We start from the raw sequence: 22,243 nt of genomic DNA on the forward strand, positions 1-22,243 counted from the left end.
TTATTATTTTGCAATTCAGCACGAAAACCTTGAATATTCATGGCTATGCTGTTACAGAACCAAACCTATGTTACAAACTGCTAGGTCTGCTTAATGGTTAGCCCAACGGTCACAATTACCAACAGTACAGTGATCTTTGAGTTCTTGTAAGTAACCAAACACCCTGCCAGTTACTGTACCCACATGTACGGGTTGGGTACGTTGTGTGAAAATGAACGCTTTCAAACTAAATTACTAACATTAACTCACTCTCACTGTAGACTTCATTTTGTATAATATTTGCCAGTTATACAGTAAGGTTTCTCCTGTCGCAGACTTTGCATACAGTGTCCAGAGACATGCAGTCGCAGTGGAGGAGCAATTGAGCGCACTTGTGAGAGGAAGGGTAGCTACACATGTAGAAATAAGTCCCTGCTCCGATGAAAAAATGTCCTAGGAGACTTAAAAAAAAAATAATCTATTGTTTAAAGCAGTGATCAGGAAGCAAAAGCTTATTCTGTGCACCAGATCGGCGCACAAAGGATCCTGGACTACAAATAGACCTAAAAAGTTCCTATTTGCTCCTGCCTTACCCAAGCAAGCCTTGGCCACCCTGAAGAGGCGGCCTTAGGTCCTGTCTGTTTCAAGATGTCAAATCGCTACGCGTGTGCCATGCCCGTGAAATCTCTCAGCACTTCACGAGAAGGCGCTTGAAGAGCCACAGCGGATTTCTCCTGCCCCGGCCTGCGTCGCCTGCCTCAACGCTTTGTCACCTGGTGGTTTCCCACCCGCCTAGGGCCACTCCTGTGGTAAAACACCCGTAAATACCACCGCTTTGCAGCGGCTGGATACCGCGCCGGCGGCGGGCAGAGGCTCCTCACGCCGCTCCCCCTGCAAGCGGCGGGGTGTTGGAACCCGGCGGCCCTTTGCCGTGAGGGAAGCGGGGTGCCAGCGGGAGCCTGGCTCCGGGAGAGGCGAGAGGAGGCCGGCCGCGGGGCGAGGCCGAGCGGCGGGAAGCGGCGGCTGAGGTGGGCAAGCGGCGGCGGCCCCTCACCCGGTTCCCGCCCGAGCCGAGCCGAGCCGAGCCGAGCCGAGCCGAGCCGAGCCGAGCCGAGCCGAGCCGAGCCGAGCCGAGCCGAGCCGAGCCGAGCCGAGCCGAGCCGAGCCGAGCCGAGCCGAGCCGAGCCGAGCCTCGCGCCCCGCCCTCCCACGAGCGCGCGCCGGGGAAAACGTTGCGCAGGTTCTAAAGCGGGGCGGGGGGAGGGGAGGGGGCGCGGCCGCGCGCGAGGGGGCGTGTGAGGGGGAGCGGCGGGTAACGGCCGCCAGCGGGCAACGGCCGCCGCCGCCGCCACCGGGGCCAGCCTCGCCACTGCCACCCTTTCCCCCCTCCGCCTTGCGACAGCCGGGGCCGCCGGTGGCCGGCGCCAGCGCCGCTGTCCCGCCCGCTGCATGGAGCTGTCGGCCATCGGGGAGCAGGTGTTCGCTGTGGAGAGCATCCGCAAGAAGCGTGTGCGGAAGGTGGGCTGCGGCGGGGCGGGGCGGGCACCGCCGGGAGCGGGGGGGAGCACCGGCACCTGCCCGGGGCTGGCGGGCGAGGGACGCGCCTGGCGGCGGGAGTGGCTCGTGAGGTGGGTGGGGTCCGGGGGCAGCCGGGGGGGCGGGGATGTCATTGCTTGGGGAGGGGGGCGTTCAGTTTCTGCAAAATGAGCGCCGATGACAACAAACCGGGCACCCCGAATGAGGAGAGGGTTTGCAAAGGTTGGCGGCCAGCTTGGTGACTCAGTTTCCCCAGCTGCAAAAATGCTCTTCAACCCCGCAGGGTGTTATGGCCCATAAGCGCACAGCACGTAGGGATCCTCTGGTGGAAAGTTCCTTACAGGGCAGTGGTTTCAAACATTGGGAAGCTGATGAGCCCCCCCCCCGTGAGGAAAATTACACCAGTTCTTTGGCACAAGTACCTGAGCACTTTGCTTGCTGTGCAGTCAGATAAAGGTGTCTGCAGCTGCAAGAGTGGCACTTCGAGGGATGGCCATCCTGAATGGATGAAGGCCTCTGCCATCCTTTGGGAAGTGCTTAACAAGTCCCTCAGTATATGAAAGATGTTAATAGTTGTACCCATTCCTCAGGAGCTCTTGAATATGGTTTCCAATCACTGCTTTTATTTTGGTTTTGCTTTTTAAATCTTCTACTTGGAGTGCACAAATAAATACGTAACTCTGAACTTCAGTTGTGAGCTGCTGTTTGCTAGGGTAGAAAGGTTGAGTGACTGTGATGCATGGAACAGTGTTTGAGCAAAGTGTGTAGCAGCTGGAAGGGAACATGTCAGACAGGCACTTTGTAGGATCTGAAATATTGTATTTCTTGTCTCTGCTTAAAAAAAAAATTCCTCTCACACTTGCTTCTGGCATACATCTCCCTCTTGCGTTTATGCATGCTGACTTCTTGTAGGATTGCCTGTAAATGCAGGAATGGTTGCAGTTGTCTTGCCGGCTGGCTGTCGGGGTTTTTTGCCTGCTAGGCTTCTGCAAAGGTATGATCCCAAGATGCTGGTAATTCAAGTATGCTTAAATATCCCCGCGTGCCCATTTGCTGGAGAAAAAGGTATAGCAAGCGTAGTTGAGTGAGGAAGTGGCTTTGTTTTGAAAATAAAGTGATGGGAAATGAGCTCTTCAGTTGCGGAGTTTAGTCCTGTTGATTGGTTGCATCTCTTACTGTAGCCCATATTTGATTGCAGAGTTCACCTGTTTTCTTCTTCCTTTTTCCGCCCTTAGGGTAAAGTAGAATACCTGGTGAAGTGGAAAGGATGGCCCCCAAAGTAAGTTGTGTTTTACTTGTCTTTTACTCCTTTTCTTGAATCTTTAATACAGCTTACACTGTATCTCTGCAACTGAGCAGCTCGTTCTTAATGGGCAACCTTTTGTGCCTCATTCCAACAACAATAAACAAAAACAAAAAGCCACAAACCAAAACCAAATCTATTTCCGGACTGGCAGCTGAGGGATACAAACAGTGCCAATCTATTCTGACTGGTTTTTGCCACCACTGAAATATTCCATTGAGATGCTTTCTAGCTACAAATGTTTTTAAATTTATTATGAGTTCAACAGGGAACCCTGATTCTGCTGAACTGGAATGGCTCCTGCTTTTCTAAGTCAGCACCAAGAGGGCCCCACTTTATTTTTAGGGCTATATGCAATCTTTTAAAATAGAAAAGTTGATGGTCTTGTCTTGTTGTCCTACTGCTTCCACTCTGCAATTCACGGATGGAAAGGGGCAGTGTTTCAGATTTATTGATCGTAGCCAAATGCAGGTGATCTTTGTCCCTTGAAAATTTGTCGCCATGCCTTCATTTCCTTGTCTGAAACCTTCTGTTACTTTGAGTGCCTTTTTGAAACAGAGCAAAAGCAGAAAGCGAAAAAAATGTTTTTGCAGTATTGCTGTGCATTGTTTACAGATACTTACTAAATGCAGCTGCCTCTGAAGAAGAGTGATTGCTCTGTGCCTAAACAGTCTGTAAAAATGCTTTGAGATTAAAAGGATTAGGTAACTGGAGAGTATTTCTATGTTAGCTAGCAGTCTAGTAGAACAGCCTCCTGGCCAACCCATATGGGGCCCTCTCTGCTTTTTTTGTTTGTAACTGTGTGTGTGTGTGTGTGTGTGTGTGTACATACACAGTGTGCGTGGGTACAGCTACATAACACATGCAGCTGCACTGCGTGTTGCTAAGCAAAGGGGACTGCTTTTACAAGTTCATCCGTGCAGTTGCAAAGCAGGGCCCACTGTGATGGCCCCAATAGATTGTACCTGGTGTCCAAGAAGATGAAATGTGTTCCTGCATGCCTAATCCTTGTGCTTATAGGGGATGCATGAATATAAGTAGCTTCCCCTATCTGGTGTTGGTGGTAGAGGGTGACTTCATTCTTGACTTAAGTTTTGTTGTCAAAGTGTATCCTTACGCACTTGCTGAGCACAAGTTGCCATATAGTGCGGGTCAGTTCTTGGACTTCTTCAAACTTCTAAGTAGCCAGCCCTAATTTAATCACTGGTAGGGGTAGGGAAATGTATTTGTAGTCTGTGAGGCACCATCCCCTTTTGGCCAGAATACTGATGTTTATCCCGTTTTCCATTCAACAAACGCATTGAGGTCCTTCTCTTGTAAAGTCACTTGCCAAGACGGTGGGCTGAGGCATGGCGTAATGCTTCCTTGGACAGAGCAGCACTTATTCTTACTGCTGCCTTTCCTTTCCCTGTGCCTTGGGGCTCTGGGGGAGCCAGAAACTATCTTATGGGAATTAAAAGCACAGCCTTGTGCCCCGGGAGCAAGGGGATGTCAGGGTTCCATTCTTTTCATGCTGTGCCATGTTTGAACACCTTCCCTCTTCCCCCAAACTCCAAATCTGAAGAGCACTAATTTTCTTTTTTCTTTTTTTTTCCCCCTCCATTTTAACTGTTCACTTGGAGGCTTGAGTTGCTTAAAACCAAGATGCTTTGAGCATTGAACTTTCATCCTGCTAGCAGTCTCTGTTCCTTGTTTCTAAATGTACATGTACCTGTGATGGCATGCAGCACCCCAAGCTGTTTGCTTCAAACATATTCAGTTTCCTCATCCCATGTCGCATTTCTCTTCATTCCTCTCCCCACCCTTGTCACATAGCTCTTTGTAATCTCTGTACCAGTTATCCCATCGTTCCCAGTGGAGGCTTCATGGAAGGGAATAAGGATAGGTCAGTATTTTGCTGCTTTCGCAAGTAATTGATATTTCACTTCCCCCCCCTTTTTAATAAAAAATTCTTGTTACTGCCCTGCACCTCAGATTTCTGAATTATACTGCTGGAGCCAGGGAATGGATGAGTTACAATCCAATTCTAGCTACAAGCTTGTTTACAACTTGTGTTGGAGTTAAGAGGGGAGGGGGAAGAGGAGGAGTAGAAGGAGGGGGAAGGAAGATCATATGATCTATGTTTTCCAGAGTGCCTGCTCTCTGCAGTTCTGCTGCAGCCTGGGCTGTGTGTACCCGTATATATAGCTCTGTGCACGTCTGTGCGCGCGCATCAAACTGAACCATGTTTTTTTTATATGCAGTGTTTTGCCACTGCAGCGAAGCCAGAAACTGAGCTGCAGAGAAAAAGGCAACACCCACCAGGCTTTTAAAAAGCAAATTCCCTTTCTTGTCCTGCCCATGAAAAGCAATCCGATGTATTCCCCGCCCCACCTTGTGTTATTATTTTTCTTAAATTTGTAGAACGAGTGCCAGAATCTTGGCAGCTGGGAGGAAGCCTTCCTCTGTTCAAACAGCATCTTGGCTTTGACAGCTTGCAGTCAGGTTGCTGCAGGAAGCTCGAGCAAAGGAGGGAGGGAACAGCTGGTTATTAAGACATGTCTGTTCTTAACTCTCTGATGTACAGGGCACCTTGGGATATCTGAATTTTGTATTTTTGTTTCTCACTTTTGTAAAAGAATTGTACTTTCATTTCTCAAATCATTCTCCAGGAATGCTCCTGTATTTCAGTACCTTCTGTCTTATGGAAAGATGAAAGGGAAAAGCATTCCTGAACCACTTCCCCTATGTACATATATACATGTATCACGTGCCCTCACATGCAGTCTGTTCTTTATCCAGAAATGTAAACATCCTGAAATGCTTTTCCGCTGTTTAAAGGCACTGATACAAATGCACCCTTGCCCACCTGCATGTGGCTGCTCTCTGGCCCTCTTCCCCGGGGGCTGGGAGGGGCTTTGCCTCCAGGCCCTGGACCTCCCGTTCTAAGAAAATTAGTGTTCCAAGTCATTTGGGGTTTCAGACTTCCTTTCTTGTCTTTGAGTTTGTATGGTAGAGACACACTACTGACCTTTTCTGGGCAAACATGACCCCATAGAAGCAAATATGCCATGAGGACCACCTTGTGATCCTTTCACCTTCCACAATGGGAGTTTTTGGCTGCTTCTGCCTGGTATTAAGCGCAGCTGTGCCCCTTGGGAACCATTTTTGGTGTTGCCTGCTGGGTGGGTTCAGTCCTTTCCTAAGCATCTGACTCTTGTCACAGCTGTCTGTTGACCAAGGAGGGAGATGGGGCAGTGAGTGACACTGTTCACAGGCTACTTTCAGAGCATCAAACTTATTTTAAGTAGTTTTGGTAGCCCTAACCACAATGCAGATGGGTTGCTCCTGCACTGGTACAGAAATACTGATGACCTCTGCGAGATAGAAATAACCTGCAGGGGGAGTTGAGCAAGAGGAGGAATAATTGGAAAGTTGCCATCAACTTGCCTCAGGGCCCAGGTCTAAACATGTTTAGTTGAATGGCATCAGTGGAGAAAAATTAAACTCTTCTTAAATGAATACTTTCAGTTCCAGTGATTAGAGGTAATTAATAGTGCAGGTGAGAAGGCGTACTTACTCTCTGAGCACTCTTAATTTAGAGAGACCTATTTTTCAGAAAGCTGTAGCAGATCACATCTCATTGTTCCATGGGGTTTGTTGGCTTTGAGGGGGTGCTGTAGATGAGACCTGTTTAGGCATTGGCTCAAAATCAGTTTGCAAGTGTCAGCACAGGCTTTGCAAACAGCTTGTAGGGGCCCTGGGGAGGAAAGCCTTCCCTGTTCTCCTGCAAAGAGCTGCTTGACACTTGGCCCTGCTTTTTCTGGGATGGGGAGGTGGTGTCTGCGGGAAGTTGGGGAGGGAATGGCTGGGATTCCTCAGAGCTCTTGCAATGTTGTGGCAGGCCCCACTGAACCTTGTGAAGACAGTATCCAGGGCTGTGGCACACTGGTAGCAGGCCTGCAGAGAGAATGTTTCATTAAAGTATTGTTTACTTTATATTCCTTATGTTTTTCTTCAGATACAGCACATGGGAGCCAGAGGATCATATCTTGGACCCTCGCCTGGTAGTGGCTTATGAAGAAAAGTAAGGGCGCATGTTCTTTCTCTCCCTGGACACAGGAAATGGAAATAGTGTCTTTATTTTGTAGTGTGCATAAAGTGCCCCTGTCGTCCCTACTTCAATCAAAGATGGGATGTATAGCATGAATCCTGCTTGATCTCTGTACACTGCTGTTGGCTGAGGTGGACAAGACAGGGTTAAAGCAGCACTAATGGGCACTGTTCAGGAAATGAGGCCAAGAGCAAGCAGCACTGAGCCAAAGAGCATCAGTCTCAGGTTTTAATCAGGTCCAGGGCTGAACTGGAGTGATGCGAGGTGATAAGTTCCTCCAACCCATCCTTGATCAGCTGAGTCAGAGAAATTCCCTTACTGCAAAGGCTTTCACTCCTACAAGAAGCAATTCTGGGATGTTTTCCAAGTGCACACTGGTCACTGTTGGGTTTTAATGGAGGAAATAAGGGAGCTGTGCTGTGAAAGGTAGAACCTCCTGACTAGGATTTGTGCTGTGGCATTTAGTACTCAGTTTGATATGTGTTCCTCTTTCACAGGGAAGAGAGAGACCGTGCGTCGGGGTACAGGAAAAGAGGCCCCAAACCAAAGCGCCTCCTCCTGCAGGTAGCCTCTTGCTCTTCTCTGTATTTCTAACTTATTAGCTGCTGAGCTGCTCCTCTGCTCACAGGGAGGTGGAAACTGTCCATTGGCCATTGCATCAACTAAATTGGAGGTAACAAGTGAACACAGCAACATGAAATCAGTGGGTAGGCAGATAGTTTTAACCTGCTAGCTGAAGAGCCAGCTAACATGTCTTTAAAAAGGCAAAACAAACAAAAAACCAGACCAACAACAGCTCTTGCTCCCTAAACTAAGATTTTATTGACTTTGGGCTTGGGTGGTTGCAGGTTACCTGGTTTCTGTACTTTTAATTTCATGTTGGGCTTGGACTTCCCATCATGTTAAAAGTAGCCGCTGGTTGGAAGTGGAGCTCAGCGTGCTTTGGCTGTTGCCAAGCAAAGCAGCCAATCCTAGGAAGCGTATACTAGAAAGAACTTAGATGGCAGTTGAAGAGGTGAGAGGAACAGTGTTGTAGAAGCAGCACAACTTACCCTAGCTCATTCAGGGACTGAGCAAAGAATAGTTTCCTGGCTCCCGGGTGGGACCCCTGACTATTATCAGATTTCTGCTCTGACCCTTACCACGTTGATCTCTTGGCAGCGGCTGTATGGCATGGACTTGAGGAGTGCCCACAAGGGAAAGGAGAAGCTCTGTTTCTCTCTTGCACGGAGGTTTGGAGGAGGAGACAGTAGCCTGCCAGGAGCCAAGCCAGGACAGGCAGAGTTCTCAGAGAAGACTGGGGGAGCAGTCCTGCCATTCTCTCTCCGGAAGCAACGCAAAAACCAGAAGTATCTGCGACTGTCAAGGAAGAAGTTCCCCCGCATGGCGAGCCTGGAAAGCCGAAACTGCAGGCGTGAGTTCTTCCTGAATGATGCAGTGGGCCTGGAAGCCAGGCAGAGCCCTGAGGACTGGGAGACCATGCAGCACACCAGCAAGGAAGGTAAGGCCAGATACTGCTTGGCTGTGAAGTTCTGGGGCATGGGAAGGATGCTCTGCATGTTTCCTCCTTGCTTGCCTCGTCCTGGGGTTGTGGTTTAGATCAGGTCCTCAGAGCAGCTCTTGCTGGCTCACACTGTGACGTTTTGTCTGCAAATTCCTTTCTTGTTTGGATGAACGGTCCTAATCTGCTTTTTTTGTGATGTTGCCTCTCTGTGGTCTCATATCAGTGACACCCCTGCCAGTGTTAGAAAACATATGGAAGGTACTGCAAGTCACCCCCCTCTTCTGGTTTCCTCCCAGCAGAGGTGACGTGCAGGTGTGACAGTGATGAACTCTGCCTCTGTTCAGGCTGCTCTGCTAAGAGGAGCTTGGCTGGCAGTGGACAAGCTTGAGCACCAGCACTCCTCTCACAGTGCTGCTCTGAGGAGTATATAGGAATGCTGCTAGGAACACACAGGGCCTTCCTCTGCCCCCTCCTTCCCTTTCCTCCCCACACCCCACGTCATCTCTAAAGCCTCTTGCTCTAGAGCTATGCGAGAGGGGGATGAGAGAGATAAAGTGAGAATGGTAACTCCTGCCTGATCCCACTGAGTACGCAGCATGAGTGTAGGCACAGGAGATGTCCAAGCACATTTGGCATTTTGGGGAGGAATACCAGCATCTTGTGCAGGAGGGCTGTGGGATGTGCGCGTTGCTCTGAGTTACCAGGGAAACTCTGTCCCTGCATTATTAGAGCTTCTGAGGGCGTAGCTTTCCTGAGGAGTGGAAAACCAGGGCCTTGTGCTGCTTGTAGTAGCTAAGGGAATCCTGTTACTCCTTGCTAGGAGTTGCTAGTAGCCAGGCTGGATTAGGCAGGGTTTTGGGGAGAGGGCTATGTTCTGAGGAGCAATGCTATCGCCTCCTCTCTGAGAGGGACTCAAACAGCACCCAAAATCCAGGGAGGCAGCAATGGGACTAGCGCAGAGGAACCCAGTGTTGCATCCTGGCAGTGGGCAAATATGTGGGGCTGTTGCTCTGCTAGAAGCACTGGGCTCTAAAGCACTTGGGGATTGGAAGAGTGAACGGCACTACAGAAACTGTTTTTGTTCTCCCCTTGACACAGGACCTGCATGGAATTCCAGTTACTGTTGGGGGGGTTGGACTCCTTCTGAGGTGAAAGTAGGCAGCACAGGTATTTGAGACAGGGGCCAGGAAATACTCTGAAGGAGCCCTTGTTCCTTGCCTGGGTTGGGACGACAAGGTATATAGTACAGACATAGCGACAGAGAGGGGGTATGTTTTTCTTCCTTCCTTTCTCTGTGTATTTTTGTGGCTGTCCCTAGGGCTTGGGGAAAAGTGAGGGTTTGGGTGCCAGAGGGACTGATAATTTTTCTCACAGTGAAAAAGTGCAGGGATGCTTGGGTTTCTTGTATGGAGCTATCAGGGCGCAAAGGAAGGATATAAGAAGAGGAGAGCAGCCTCTCCATGAAGCAGTATTGTTGGATTCTTTGAGAGAATTGCACCCAGGCTGCATTGCAGGTGCAGGACAAGGAAGACCCTCTATTTTGGATTTCTTTGACTCCCACAGGAGTATCTGAAGAATGTGTGTAAGAGTGTGATTTTTGACTTTTCAGCAGGGTAGGGTATTTATGAGCAGGGGACCTCACACCCAGTGAGTGTGCTTTGCTGACACAGAGCCAAATTGGGGGCTGAGTTGGGGTGAGAGGTATCGGGGAATTGCGGATGGTTAGATAAGCTGGGTGGTGTTAGAGGGTCTTTTGACCTCCATGTAGTCTGCCTCGAAGCTGGTGTGTGTCTAGACACCTTTGCTACTCTTCCCTTTTCGCATTATATCCTGCAGTGATCCTCCATTTTCCCTTAGCCTCTGAGGGGAGGGATTGCCCATGCTCTTTCTTGGCTTGTATGTGCAGACTCAGTACGGGCTGATTTCACCCACCATTTGTCAGAAAGGAGGCCCCTTTTCCATCCTTCCCTTCCCTCTCCCTCCTTCCATCTCCCTCAACCTCTCTCTCTCACTAACATGCTCTTATCTGCCTCTCCTGCAGCAGATGTGGATGGCAGTCTCCCTTGGATTCCCACTGTGCCCCCCAGTGAAGTGACAGTGACGGACATCACGGCAAACTCCATTACCGTCACTTTCAGAGAAGCACAAGTGGCTGAGGGCTTCTTTCGAGACCGGAGTGCGCAGTTCTGAATCTCTGTTTTCAGTGCTCCCCAAAACCAGTGCTTTTAGGGTGGGGCTAGGGAAGGATTATTTTATCCCTTAAGAAAAAAAAAAATCCAAAATGTCTCCTCTTAAAATGTTTACAGAGACTTTTTTTTTTTTTCCCTCCCCCTCTCTTCTCCTTTCCCCCCTTTCAGATACGCAAAAAAAGGGCAGCGTAGGGGGTGTGCGTTTGTCATTGCTTTGTCCATCTGAAAAACTGACAGCCCTTTCCCTGGCAAAGACTCCCCTCCTGGATGTGAAAGCAGCAAGCTGAACAATTCGCCTTTTATCCTGTTAAGTGGCAGCAGCTGCATTTGTGGGGAGAGGGCATGTGGAGGTGGAAAGAGAGCTGGATCTCTAGCCTGCCGCCTTGTTCTGCAATTGATATCCCTTGGATAAAGATACTTCTCTGTGCGTTGCTCTTCCCACCTTCCTCCTCCCTCTCTTCCTGCAGCAGTGAGAGGCGATGGATCCTACCTGTGTTGATAACTCCAGCCTGTTAAGACTTTTTCTCCAGTGCTGTTTTCCCTGTGGCCTGCTGTCAGGACTTCAGAACCGTATTTGCCTGTCTGTGGTAAGTCAGTCTTTGCAGAGCAGGTCCGAGTAGGCAGGTTTCTCCCTTTGGTTGTTGATCATGCAGAAAGACTGAAATGCATCTCTGAAATCTGGATTGGCGACATGAATTCAATTTGCCCTCATTAAAAGCTCAGAAATTCAGTGCAGTCAAGACATACCATTCTGTATATGCTAAACAGGATTTCCAGGCTCAGCTCTGCTGTGTGAGGAATGCTTTATAGAAAGTGGGGTGTTCTTACCCCTTGCCAAATTCAGTATTAATAACAAATGCTGCTCTGAATCTGTGGTAATAAGTTGGTTGAAAAATGACTCCTCACCCCTGGGAGGAGGAGCTAATAGGACAACCAAAGCATTGCCTGGCATTGCAGAGATATCCAAGATACTGGCACAGGCCCAGGACACAGGAATTGGACAGAACTGAGCTAGAAATGGGCCTTGATTAGCAGCAATTTCTGTTCTTGGATCCTATTGAGAGATCCAAAGTAAACAACATGTGGGGAAGGCATGCATTAGATTTGAGGAGGGGAACGAAATTGTTAATTCTTAGCAATGAGAATTCTTGGATTGTACTGCCTGAGTAATATTTTTCCACGACTCCAGTCTCCTCACAGTATCTGTGATCCTGTACCTCTGTACTGATGGGAACTTCCCCTTGGAAGGCTTAAAAATCTTTGCCAAGGAAAGCGGTCTGCATTTCAATAGACCCTGCCTGATCTTGCACTTAAAAATGCCTTGTGCTGGACTGCCTGTGACACTTTGAGGCTTTTGAAGAATTGCTATATTTTGAGTTGGTAGTTTAGCATAGCATCTGTTCGTGCACATGCATGTTCTCTTCCTTTTTTTTTTTTTTTTAAGCAAATCTTATTTAAATAACTTGGATTTTTAAATATAGACCTTTTCCTATGGAAAGGAAGAGAAGTAAGCTAGAGTCTAAGGTGGGAACTGCAGGACAGAGTGCTGCAGGGTTACATTGGCTATGGTCATGATTACTATCCTTAAATTCTTTGTTTCCTCTTCCCACCCCACCTGAAGCATCTCTTACCTGCTCTGTTTATTCAAAAGGAAGCTATGAGCCTTCCGAGCTCTGAGGTAAAGGTACCTGTGGAAATCCTCAGTGTGTTCCTTTGGAGGGCTTGGCTGCTGGCCTGCAGAATTTGGGAGCTCTGGGGCTTCTGGCCCTCCAAGCATCTGCTTTTTACCAAGTGCTTGGACTGCCCCTATGGTTTTTATAAAAGCAGGTTTTACCTCAGATGGGATACAGCAGCTTAGTGTAGACTTAGGATTTCCCCTTCCAGCTCAGAGCTGTTTGAGCAGGCCTCTCTTCCACTGTGTCACAGCAGTTTCAGGACCACTGGGAAGATTTTGAATTTCTGGACTAACCTTTTTGTCTCTCAGAGAAATAACATGGGAGTTTTATTATGGAGAAATCTGAGAGGGTGAGAAGTGGAAGCTGGGGGGGAATTATGCGGTGGGAGGAAGAGTGAGTGGGAAAGAAGCTTGTAATAGCTAGCAAGGGCAGATTGATGAGGTAAGCACACAGGCTCAGGATGTTTGTTTGAATGTGGGTGTCCAGAGCGAGGCTTCTGTGTCTGGAGTTGCACCCTCTTTTGCAGGATGCGGCGTCAGACAGTGTTGTCATCTTCACCCCCCCACGCGCACCCAGTCTTCCCAACACATGCCAAATATCTTCTCTTTTTGTTGTGACCAGTGGTCACACCATGTGGCTGAGTCCACTCTTGAGGCTTGTAGCAGGTCAGGTAGTTGTGGTTGCAGGAGCATGATATTTTAGCCTGTTTTTTTAAAAAGTCTTGAACTCCAGCTCACCCTGCTAAATCTTCATGGCACTTACTAGATCTGGTTTCTTTATTCTAATGCAGCTACTGCTGCCTTTGTCCTGTCTTCATCTCGGTGTACAAATACATCAAAAAGCTTCTTCTTTATTAAGGTTCCTGGCTTTGGCGGACATCAGAAGCAATTCCAAACCTGCAGCTGGAAAGAGCTTGTCCTAATAAACTGGATTTCCATCCTCTGCTTTTCCCTCCTTGCACCAGCTGAGGTTTCTCGATGTTTTATTTTGGCATTTCTCTTTAAACATCTTTTCTTCCTCTTGCAGTGGAGTTTTCAAAGACCTGTGGTGGTCTTTCAAAGAGGATTCATCCACAGCTTCATATCTTAACCACTTTTTGGATCAGGCTAGCTTGCATTCTGCTGGTGACTAATCATCTCCCTACACAAAGTGTTGAAAAAAGTACCTGGCTTTTTGTACAGGTCAATGAGGAGTTAACCCTTATCAGGTTAAGTCGCAACAAGTTGCATGTGCGTGGGTTTGGTTTGTGTGTGAGGAGGAGTTTGTGGTAGGAAACTAAGCAGTTACCGTGTTGGGGTGGATTTTTTTTATTTTTTTGACATTCATGAATTCTTGCTTATCTTAAAGATCTTTTTGAGAAGATTTTTCTCTTGATCTTTTAAAAATGTGGCTCTGTTCCATATTGTCTGGTGACATATCATTGTAAACTTCCTTGGTAGAGCTGGCTTTCAGGGACCTTACAATTAGCTTTATTCTGCTTCTTCAGGTCTAGAGATGTATGGGGGTTTTACTTGTGCTGGCAAGAGAGAGTGTCTGGGTTTCCTTGTCTCTTCTTCTCAATGCCGTCCGTCTGTCAGTTCAGCCCAAACTCTGAAAATTGAATTGGGACCCCTTGGGCTAACATATCATGAAAATCAGATGCTGTGCTCAGAGCTTCGTTAAGCATTCCGTTTGATTAGAAGAGCCAGAATAGCATCCAGCTGAAGCTGAGTTTAATAATTCTATTTGAAGCACAAGCCGAGAATAGAAATGGGCTAACTCTCCCATACCTCGTTTGGCTCCGCGGCTGTAAACAAGAAAAACAAACTTCAGCCAGTGGAAATTGTTGAACTGTACGCAAGAAACAAACTTCTCAAAGAAGAACTCTTCTAATAGTCATTCTTAGAACTGTTTCCATGCAAGAGTTTACCAGCCACGTTTGTGCCACAGAAGTTTTCATTTCATAGATCTTCTCACAATGAACTCACTGTATATATGACACAACTGAGGAGCTTCATGAAATTGGAAAAAACCTTTATTGTTAAAACTGTGGGGGTTGTTTGTTTTTGTTTTTTTTTTTAAAAAAAGAAAGGACTTCCTCTGTTCCTGGATGGTTATAAACTACATGTTATTGCTCTGATATATAAGTGATGCCTTGGAACAGCAAGTTTTAACACATAAATAGTGGCATTAAGTAGCCTCGTAGCTCCTGCATGTTCCTATTGTCCTGCATTTGCTTGGGGGCCCTTCTGCTTGTGAAGTCAAACCAAGGTGGTTTGGGTTGGTTTTTTTTTTTTTCCCTTTTTCAAGCAAGGCCAGGATGATATTGTGAGAACACCCGAAAGCAACTTCATTTGCCAAAATAAGCCCAAATTTGTTAGTGGATTGACCCTTGTTTATGTCAGAGCCTCAGACAGAAAGAAGTTTATTGAGAAACGAATGGGTTTTCTTTTGTTGTTAGTGTTGTGAAACTGTCCAGAATTGTTCTTCTGGTGTTTTGTGACTGAATGTATAAAATTGTTCACCTCACAGGGGGCCCTTGGCCCCAGTGCTATTTCCTGCTGTACACCAGCTAGTGCTGTTTGATGGTTTCACTGGAAGAGAGAAGGGAGGCTTTGCGCAGGTCAAACAATAGGCAGGGTACCTCATGCAAGACCCCCGGTGGTAGCCACAAAAGAGGCTGGGGTGCGGGACGGCAGCGGGGGCTGTCAACCACATCCATGTATTTGAGCAAAGCTAAATCTGCCACCACCTCTCCGCTGCTTCCTCTCCTCCCCGGCTTTACATTTGTGCTTTCTGAAGTAGGGAAAGTGTAAAAAACCCCTCCTTTTCTCAAGCTGATGGTATTTACCCATCTTCTGTTCCTCCCTTGCTTACCTGCAGCCCAGGAAGAAGAGAGGGCAGTGGGCCTTCCTAGGGAAATAGTAGGGGCAGCTGCTTGTCAGGGAAGGGAGGGAAGGAGTTGCCTCAGAGTTGCTCTTTCTCAGCAGTGGAGGACAGGCCTCTGAGTGAGCTGGCAGCTGAGAGGGAAGGCATGTTAGAGGTGCAAGAGCTTGTAGTGAAGCTGATCCCTTGCATCAGTGGGTGGATGCCCCTTGGAGTCCTGAGTGGGCCCTGTGGAGAGGAGATGGTCGGAGCTACATTTATCTATCTGCAGTTTACCATTTGGGAATGCAAGGGAGACGTGTACGTAACAGCTTGCATAGGGTAACCTCTACATGGGAATGTACAGCATTGGCACATACAGGTGAAGAGAACATGACGCTTTTGCTGTGCTTGGTGTAAAACAGTTTTCCCCAAGAGCATGGTAAACTTGTTTTGAGACAATGGCTTATCATCAGGAGACCACGTTGTCCTCTGCCTGCTGAACTTTCTGTCCTCGCAGAGCCAGCATGAAGCTTCTGGGTGTTGAAACCCCCGGATTTCACCCAAGCAGCTGGTCAAGGTGGGAAGGCCTATGAAACAGCCCCAGGACAACAGGAAGGAGAGAGAAGGAATCACTTAAAATTTAATTCAGACCCTTCAAATCCTTTCCTGTAACAAGCATGTCCTAGAGCAATGGCCCCTTTTTCTCTTCCACCTCTTCCCCTTGCACCCTTCATTTCTTAAAAGTGCAGTGGCTTAGCATGGAGCAGGCAGGAGATGATCCCTGGTTAACCAGTTGCAGAGAGGAGCGGAGCCCAGTGGGAGCACGTAATGGCTGACAGGGGAGAAGGATCGCTACCAAGCTGCAATGGGGTAGGAGCTTTGCTGCTGAGATTGTTTCCGTCTGCCATGGGCTGCTCTGCAAAGATACCAGGGGTTCTTGTCTGAGAGCGCCAGTTGGCATTGAAAGGGAGAGCTCGTAAGACTGTTGGGAACCTCTGTCACAGCTTACCTCGTTACTGAGGTAGCAGAGTTTTGACTGGGAGGGGGATTTTGGAGGAGGTGGAAAGCCTCTTTTTTTTTTTTTTTTTTTTTTAACCAGAAAATGTAGTGTCAGCACAAAGAAGCTTTTTGCAAATCTGTCAAAATGTTAAGCAGCTTTTTTTTTTGCTTTTAAATCTGAAGTATGTTCTGAAGCACTTTGGAAATGCAAAGCACTAGGAGTGCTAAGTACTCCTTATCGTCTGTCTGAAAGTGGCATTTGAAAAGCAAAAGATGTATCTGTTTCAGGCTGCTGGCTGCTCCTTATCATTTTTCCAGAGCTGCCACCCAGCCCTTTGCCTCCCTCCCATGGCTGAAGGGGGAGTGTGCTCTGCCAGGCCAGGTGAAGGAGGGCTCCCTGAGGGAGGAGAGGAGACCTGCACAGTCCCTGGCTCACCTTCAGGGTGCGGGTTGGCTTCCTCCCTCCCCACCGCCTTTGTCTGAGGAAAGGGAAAAATGAAGTTGAGTTTCAGTTTGAGCAGTCCTAGTCTGGAACTACGACCACTTCTTCCAGCTCTGGAGACATCTTCATATAGAGAGTTTCCTGTCTGAAAAATTGCACCTTATTAGCGTAGCTGAGGAACGGGGGGATACCTGTCCTTCTGCAGGGAGTGGGGAGAGGAAGGGAGGGTGAGCCAGGAGCTGTCTCCAGAAGCTGCTGGATTTTTCCAGAGGCCGTTTCCTCACCTCATCTCCAACGGAACGGCAACAAAAGAACTGAAATAATTTAGATGAAGCTTTTGTTCTGCGTATCTGGAGAACCTTTTGAGCAGGCCAAGATGAGAGAATCTTTTCCTCACCTAGCAAGCTTTACAGCTGGGGGAACCCCGGGATCTCTTGCTGGGTTTACAGCACCAGCCTTTTCCCTCAGCGTACAGGTGTCGTTTGGCCTCTTTTTGCACACCGACTGATGTGACTTGGTACGCTTCCTTTCCATTGGGGGGAGGTGGGGGATGGGGTCAGTTAGAGGGGAGGGTCCCCAATTTATTTTTGTTCTTGTCTCTCCAGTTGTCGCTGTTGTTCCTGTCGGCACGCTAGAGTACCTGAGTCTTTGCACACAGAAAGCTTCCTTTTGCACAGAATGAGCTTCTAGCTTTTGTACAGACTAATTGAATGTATTTGGGGAGGGGGGGAAATAGGGAGTAAACCAATTCCAAACCAACCAATCGGAGTATAATGCCTTTTCTGAGCGAGTATGTGCTATAAAAGGAGATTGTAATAGCAAAGGGAGGGCAGGCTTGAGCATAATTTGACACAAAGTGTGGTTTTATTTTTGTACTGATACGGATAAGAGACTGTACAGCATCTATTTATTTAGATGATTTATGTGGTAAATGTTGCAAACAAAATTATTAAAATATTAAATATGAGAACTGACATTTACCTATTGGTCTGTTTGTGTGGTGATTTACCTCCCCTTGCTTTAATTTTACAGCTGAATTATTTTCCACCGGTCACTTCTGTTGGTATAAACATGCAGCGTGGCTGGAAAAAGAACGGAAAATGTGTGTGTGTGCATGTGAGATCAGTAAAGAAGGATCAATGAAGAATGGAGCCTGCAAAATGCTGTTTCTGACATTACCCATTACTTGGATTCGGGGCGGTTGGGTTTGTATTCATTTTTAACCCACTGGGTAAGTTAGAGCTTTATGGAGGTGACCCGGGATGGTCAGTCTTTGATGGATTAGGAGTTGAAGAGGAGAAGGCTGATAGCAGGGTGATGGTTGCTCTGGGTTTAGGGAGTTCTCGACATCCTCACACAACACTGTGGTGCTGGGACAGCTCTGCTGGCACCAGCCAGAGTAGGGTGCCGGTGTGCCCCATGTCTCCTACGTCTCCTGTGGGAACAGAGGAAATCTGAGGTGAGGCCTGGGCTGCCAAACATGCTCCACACCACTTGCCGGTGGGGAAGCCTGTTCTCTTCCATGCCAGAGCCTCCAGAGAGCCGGCCTGCGGGCCTTCCAGGGAGCTCCCCAGGAGCCCAGCGCCTCCTGGGTGGAGTTTGGCCCCCAGTTCACAGCAGGTAACCGGGGGTTTAGCTGGGGAGCCCAATTCCGGGACTGCCAATACTCTGGGGAGAGAATCCTACAGTCTCATTTAGCCCCCTTTGGTTTCTGGCTTGCTCCCTCAAGGTGTGTGCCTCTCCGTCCTCCACGGAGGGGGAGGCTAGCTGTTAATCATGGCACCTCAGCAAGTGAATGGGGCTGTCTGAGATGCCTTCAGCAGAGGTAACGTGGGGGTGAGCTGTGCACCCGAGCACAGCTATGACGTCAATCACAAAAGCACGCGGAGCAAAAGCAGAGGGGGGTGGGGTAAGTTTCCTGAGTCGGTCATGGCTCAGGGCAGCGTGGTTAGCTCTCGCCTGCGCTACCAAAGCGCTGTCGGCATACTTGACCAGAGCCAGGGAGGCTGGACCTGAGTGATGGCATTGGAGCAGGACTCCAGCCAGCCACTGAGGTTCTGGCAGCAGCTAGCGAGTCAGGTGAAGTTGTAAGAAACTGCAGTGCAGAGTTACGGGAAAGCCTGCTCCAGAGATTGTTTCTTCCAACCCCTGCCAATGCTGCAGAGGCTGGCTGGCACTGGGAACTCATAACGGCTTGTCCTTTCACACGCATGTGTTGGTTGGATTAAAGGTTAATCGGGATAGTGCTGCCTTTTTTTCTTTTTTAAAAAATAATCTGTTGCTACGGCTGCCCCTCTGATTTGTGCAGAGCAGCCAGCTTGCCTTGTGCGGCCTTCCTGGTAGGATGCCCGTGAACAAGGGTGGTGAGCTGCACCTCGGGACGTGCCCCCATGCCCCGGCTGTCCTAGGCTGTACCCGAAAGGGGAAATGGCACGGTTTGCGCAGCTCTGCGCTCCCTCTTGAGAAGCGTGGAGTGAAAGGCAGCGTGCATGTCAAGTGTGCCAGGAAACTGGCAGTTGCCTCCTCTCTGTTCAGGGCCACTTGCCTTCCCTGCTCTTGGTCCTGTTCTTCCCAGCATTTTGCTCACCACGCAACTGCATTTGAAGCAAGGATGCTAGAAACCTGGGTGGCTAGGCCTGCTCTGGCAGGCTCCAGGGATGTCATTGTACCCTGGAGGTGCAGGTGCTGCATGAACCCCCACGGGCCTTCCCCTCTCTCCGCTACGTCAGGAAGTCAGCAGGCCGGAGGGACAGCTGTGCTGGCCACTGCTTGGGCCACCCGTGACTGCTGTGCGAGGGGGCACGTGGTCAGCTCTGAGGGGGTCTGTCTTTGTTCTTGTGTGTTTCAGAGCTGCGGCTGGCAAATCTCACCACGTTTTGACATGGACAACCATTGCCCCAAGGGTTTGCTTAAAAACTGATGCAGTGTTTGCTTGAGGGGCTGGGGCAGGTGCAGTTCCACTGGCTCCCGGTGTAGGAGAGGGAATGACCATTTCTTTACAGAAATCTGCCGCTCCTGACAGCGACCTCCCTGGAGCAAACATCAACGGAGTCGGCTGATCAAGCCCATGGAGTTGTTCCTACTGGAGGTAAGTACTGTTACACCTGCCAGGTGACAGGTCTGCTAAAAATGAGCCTGGAGGCTGGTACTGGCTTCGAGTAGGTGAGTCTGCCATTTTCTAGTGCCATTTAAAAAATAAATAAAAATGTTCTTGCACCTGCTGCTCTCCCCCTACGCTCATACACCGCTTGCCAGTGGCTCTGGTGAGAAAGGTCTTGTTGCTCCCCCAAAGCTTAGTGCTTCCCTGTGCTGGCTTCTCAGCGCTACCAAGAAGTGCTGCAGTGCACCCTGCGGCACCAGGGTCCTGAGGGCAGCCAGGCACCAAAAAAATACTTCATTTCAGTGTCTGTAATGAACAATAGCTGTTCTGGGAAAGCCGTTGTTCCAGGTTGGTTATTTTTTGTAGTGTGTTACTGGAAATGTGAATGAAACAAAGGAAATACCCAACAATGCTCTGAACAGCTGGATATTCTGCTGCTATTTTGCTTGGTGAGAGTAAAAGTTAGATGAAAGAGCCTGGGGTCGGGCAATACCTGTGCGATGGCTGCTGGCAGCAATTTCAGCAGTTGCTGTGGTTGGAAAGAAGGTCCTGCTGACAGGCAGAGGGAGAAAACAACTGGGAAGAGCACAGGGAGCTCTCAGAAATGTTGCTGCCCCTCCTGGTCTGTGGATGGGGGGTGCCTCATGCTCCTGCCCTGAGGTGAGTTGTGATGCTCATGACCCACACGTCTGTTTGGGGACAAGGCCGTTGGTCTCAGCTGCTGCGCCTGCGCTTGTGTAGCTGCGTAAGGAGTTTTCCCCAATTTTACCTGGGACTGCCTGCTGTTTTTAGGGTGGATGACACTCAGCCACAAGCGTAAAAGCAGTTGTTTAAGTGAACAGTAACAAATACACCAATTTAAATGTGGATGGTGTTAATGAACACTTAATATGCAAAGTTGAAAGCAGTTAAAAAAGTGAAAAGCAAAACGCAACGGGTGTGATCGACTTGTTCTTTTGAAGTCACCTCGAAGGGTATAAAGAATTGAGATTAAAAGAGAGTGGTGTCTCTAGAAATTGAGCAGTCCAGAAGGACATGTCCCATTCTAGGTGAGAGGCCCAGGTGATCTGTCTGGGGTTTTATTCTCAGCTGGGCTGTGACGGCAGATGCCTGAGAAAGGGCCTCTTACAGCCTCAAAGTGAGCAACACAACCTAAATGCAGAATTATCAGTGGTGAAGTACTGTGGTTCGGTCCCTGACCAAAGAAACACCTTGTTCTCTGAATTGTTCCCATCTCCTGAAGCAGGGTCCATGTGATGGTCCGTTGGCCACCTCTTCTCTGCCAGCATTCAGCAACCTCTCCAGCCAGTCCCCTTCGAATGAGGACAAGGCAGCGGGGAACACGTCCTCCCTTGTGTCGCTTCTCCAGTCGGAGATCTTGTGGTGGCTCAGCCAGTGGGGAGGTGAAAGGAAAATGAAGAAAGGGTTAGCAAAGGCCACAGGGGCTGTGAGTGCTCCCTGCGGGGCCGGCTGAAAGGCAGGTAGCAGAGGGGTGCCGGTGCCCTGCAGGTAGTCAGTGAGGTTGCATTGGGTTGAGAAAGCACCACAAGCACCATGGCTGTCGCCTACAGCCCTCATCATCGCTCCCCCTTCTTCCCAAGGGTATCATTCCAAAACGCACCCCCTACTCACCCTAAAGACAGAGATAAAGCAGTACATTCTGCAGTGCCACATGGCACCTCCAGGTAGTGGAGGACCAGGAGCTCTGTGTGAAGAGAGCTGCAGGGCCATGAGCTTCCATTTTGAATCACGGAGACTGATTAGCGATTCATGTTGGGGTTTTTTCTGCCTTTTTAGCACCTGCAAGAGTGCATAAAACACACTGCAAATTAACTAGGGTTTTGCAGTAACACTCAGGGCAGGGAATTTCTCTGACTTAACATTTTTTTTTTCATAAAGGTTTATGTAGCATGCTTGGCCCATTTACCCTGCAGTACCTTATACTGGCTCAAAAATGAGGGCACATACAAGCACCAGCCAAAAAAAAAAAAAAGTATTTAAGCACCTTTATTGTTAGTTTTTGCCATAGCAGGTACTTCAAGACTGCCCACTTCCCCCCATATACCCAGGGCCAGCCGGCTGGCTGGCGGTGGGTGAGGGTAGGGGCTGACGGCGCATCTGCGTGTGCAGGAGGAGGAGAGGAGGCTGCGCGGCCCCCGCTGCCGCCATTGTTTTAAGTAAAAAAAAAAAAATTTTTGAAAGAATAAAAAAGGGCCCGTTCGGGCGGGAAGGGGGCTGAGGCGGTGCTGCGGCGCCACGCCGAGGGCCTGTCCCGGCCGGGCTTCCCCTCCCGCTCCCCCGGGAACAGCTCGCTGCTGGCCTCGAACGCCGTGCCCTGGCGCAGGGGGCGCGGGTGTCCCGTGTGTGTCGCGTTGCCCGTCCCCTCACAGGGGGCCGGCGGTTGAGCCCCCGCCCTCACACCACCCGCCGCGCGGCCCCTTTAACGGTCGGCGCCTGCGCGCGCCCCCTTCCCTTAGCAACCGCCCCCCGCCCCACGGGAGGGAGAAGGGGGGGAGGGTCACGCGCGGCCGCGGCGGGAGGGGGCGCGCGGGCGTGCGCGAGCCGGCGGCGGCAC

At 49.3% G+C, this 22,243-nt stretch overlaps 1 protein-coding gene across 7 annotated transcripts; it reads left to right on the forward strand.

Moving 5' to 3' along the window:
• Window positions 1–1,252: 1,252 nt before the first annotated feature.
• CBX7 (chromobox 7) lies at window positions 1,253–22,239 on the forward strand. Of its 7 annotated transcripts, XR_010373355.1 has the most exons (7): window positions 1,256–1,497; window positions 2,751–2,794; window positions 6,819–6,884; window positions 7,409–7,475; window positions 8,073–8,412; window positions 11,072–11,191; window positions 17,174–17,548. XR_010373355.1 is itself a non-coding variant. In XM_064454195.1 (6 exons), exons 1-6 carry the CDS (start codon window positions 1,429–1,431, stop codon window positions 17,789–17,791), a joined length of 777 nt encoding a protein of 258 aa, XP_064310265.1. In that variant the 5' UTR covers window positions 1,253–1,428; the 3' UTR covers window positions 17,792–19,409. The 7 variants fall into 7 exon arrangements, 6 of the variants coding, with proteins under 6 accessions (XP_064310265.1, XP_064310313.1, XP_064310272.1 ...); XM_064454195.1 differs by lacking the exons at window positions 11,072–11,191; window positions 17,174–17,548 and adding an exon at window positions 17,601–19,409 and having other exon boundaries at window positions 1,253–1,497; XM_064454243.1 differs by lacking the exons at window positions 11,072–11,191; window positions 17,174–17,548 and adding an exon at window positions 19,417–22,239 and having other exon boundaries at window positions 1,255–1,497.
• Window positions 22,240–22,243: the final 4 nt, after the last annotated feature.

Source organism: Phalacrocorax carbo, chromosome 1 (assembly GCF_963921805.1).
Source record: "Phalacrocorax carbo chromosome 1, bPhaCar2.1, whole genome shotgun sequence".
In the NCBI taxonomy this organism is placed as follows: Eukaryota; Metazoa; Chordata; class Aves; order Suliformes; family Phalacrocoracidae; genus Phalacrocorax; species Phalacrocorax carbo.

What these genes read in the sequence shown, in the direction of transcription:
- CBX7 (XM_064454195.1), top strand. Translation starts at nt 1,429, where the DNA reads ATGGAGCTGTCGGCCATCGGGGAGCAGGTGTTCGCTGTGGAGAGCATC. An exon ending in GCAAGAAGCGTGTGCGGAAG is followed by an intron (nt 1,498 to 2,750) that starts GTGGGCTGCGGC and finishes TTCCGCCCTTAG; the next exon opens with GGTAAAGTAGAATACCTGGT. An exon ending in TGGAAAGGATGGCCCCCAAA is followed by an intron (nt 2,795 to 6,818) that starts GTAAGTTGTGTT and finishes GTTTTTCTTCAG; the next exon opens with ATACAGCACATGGGAGCCAG.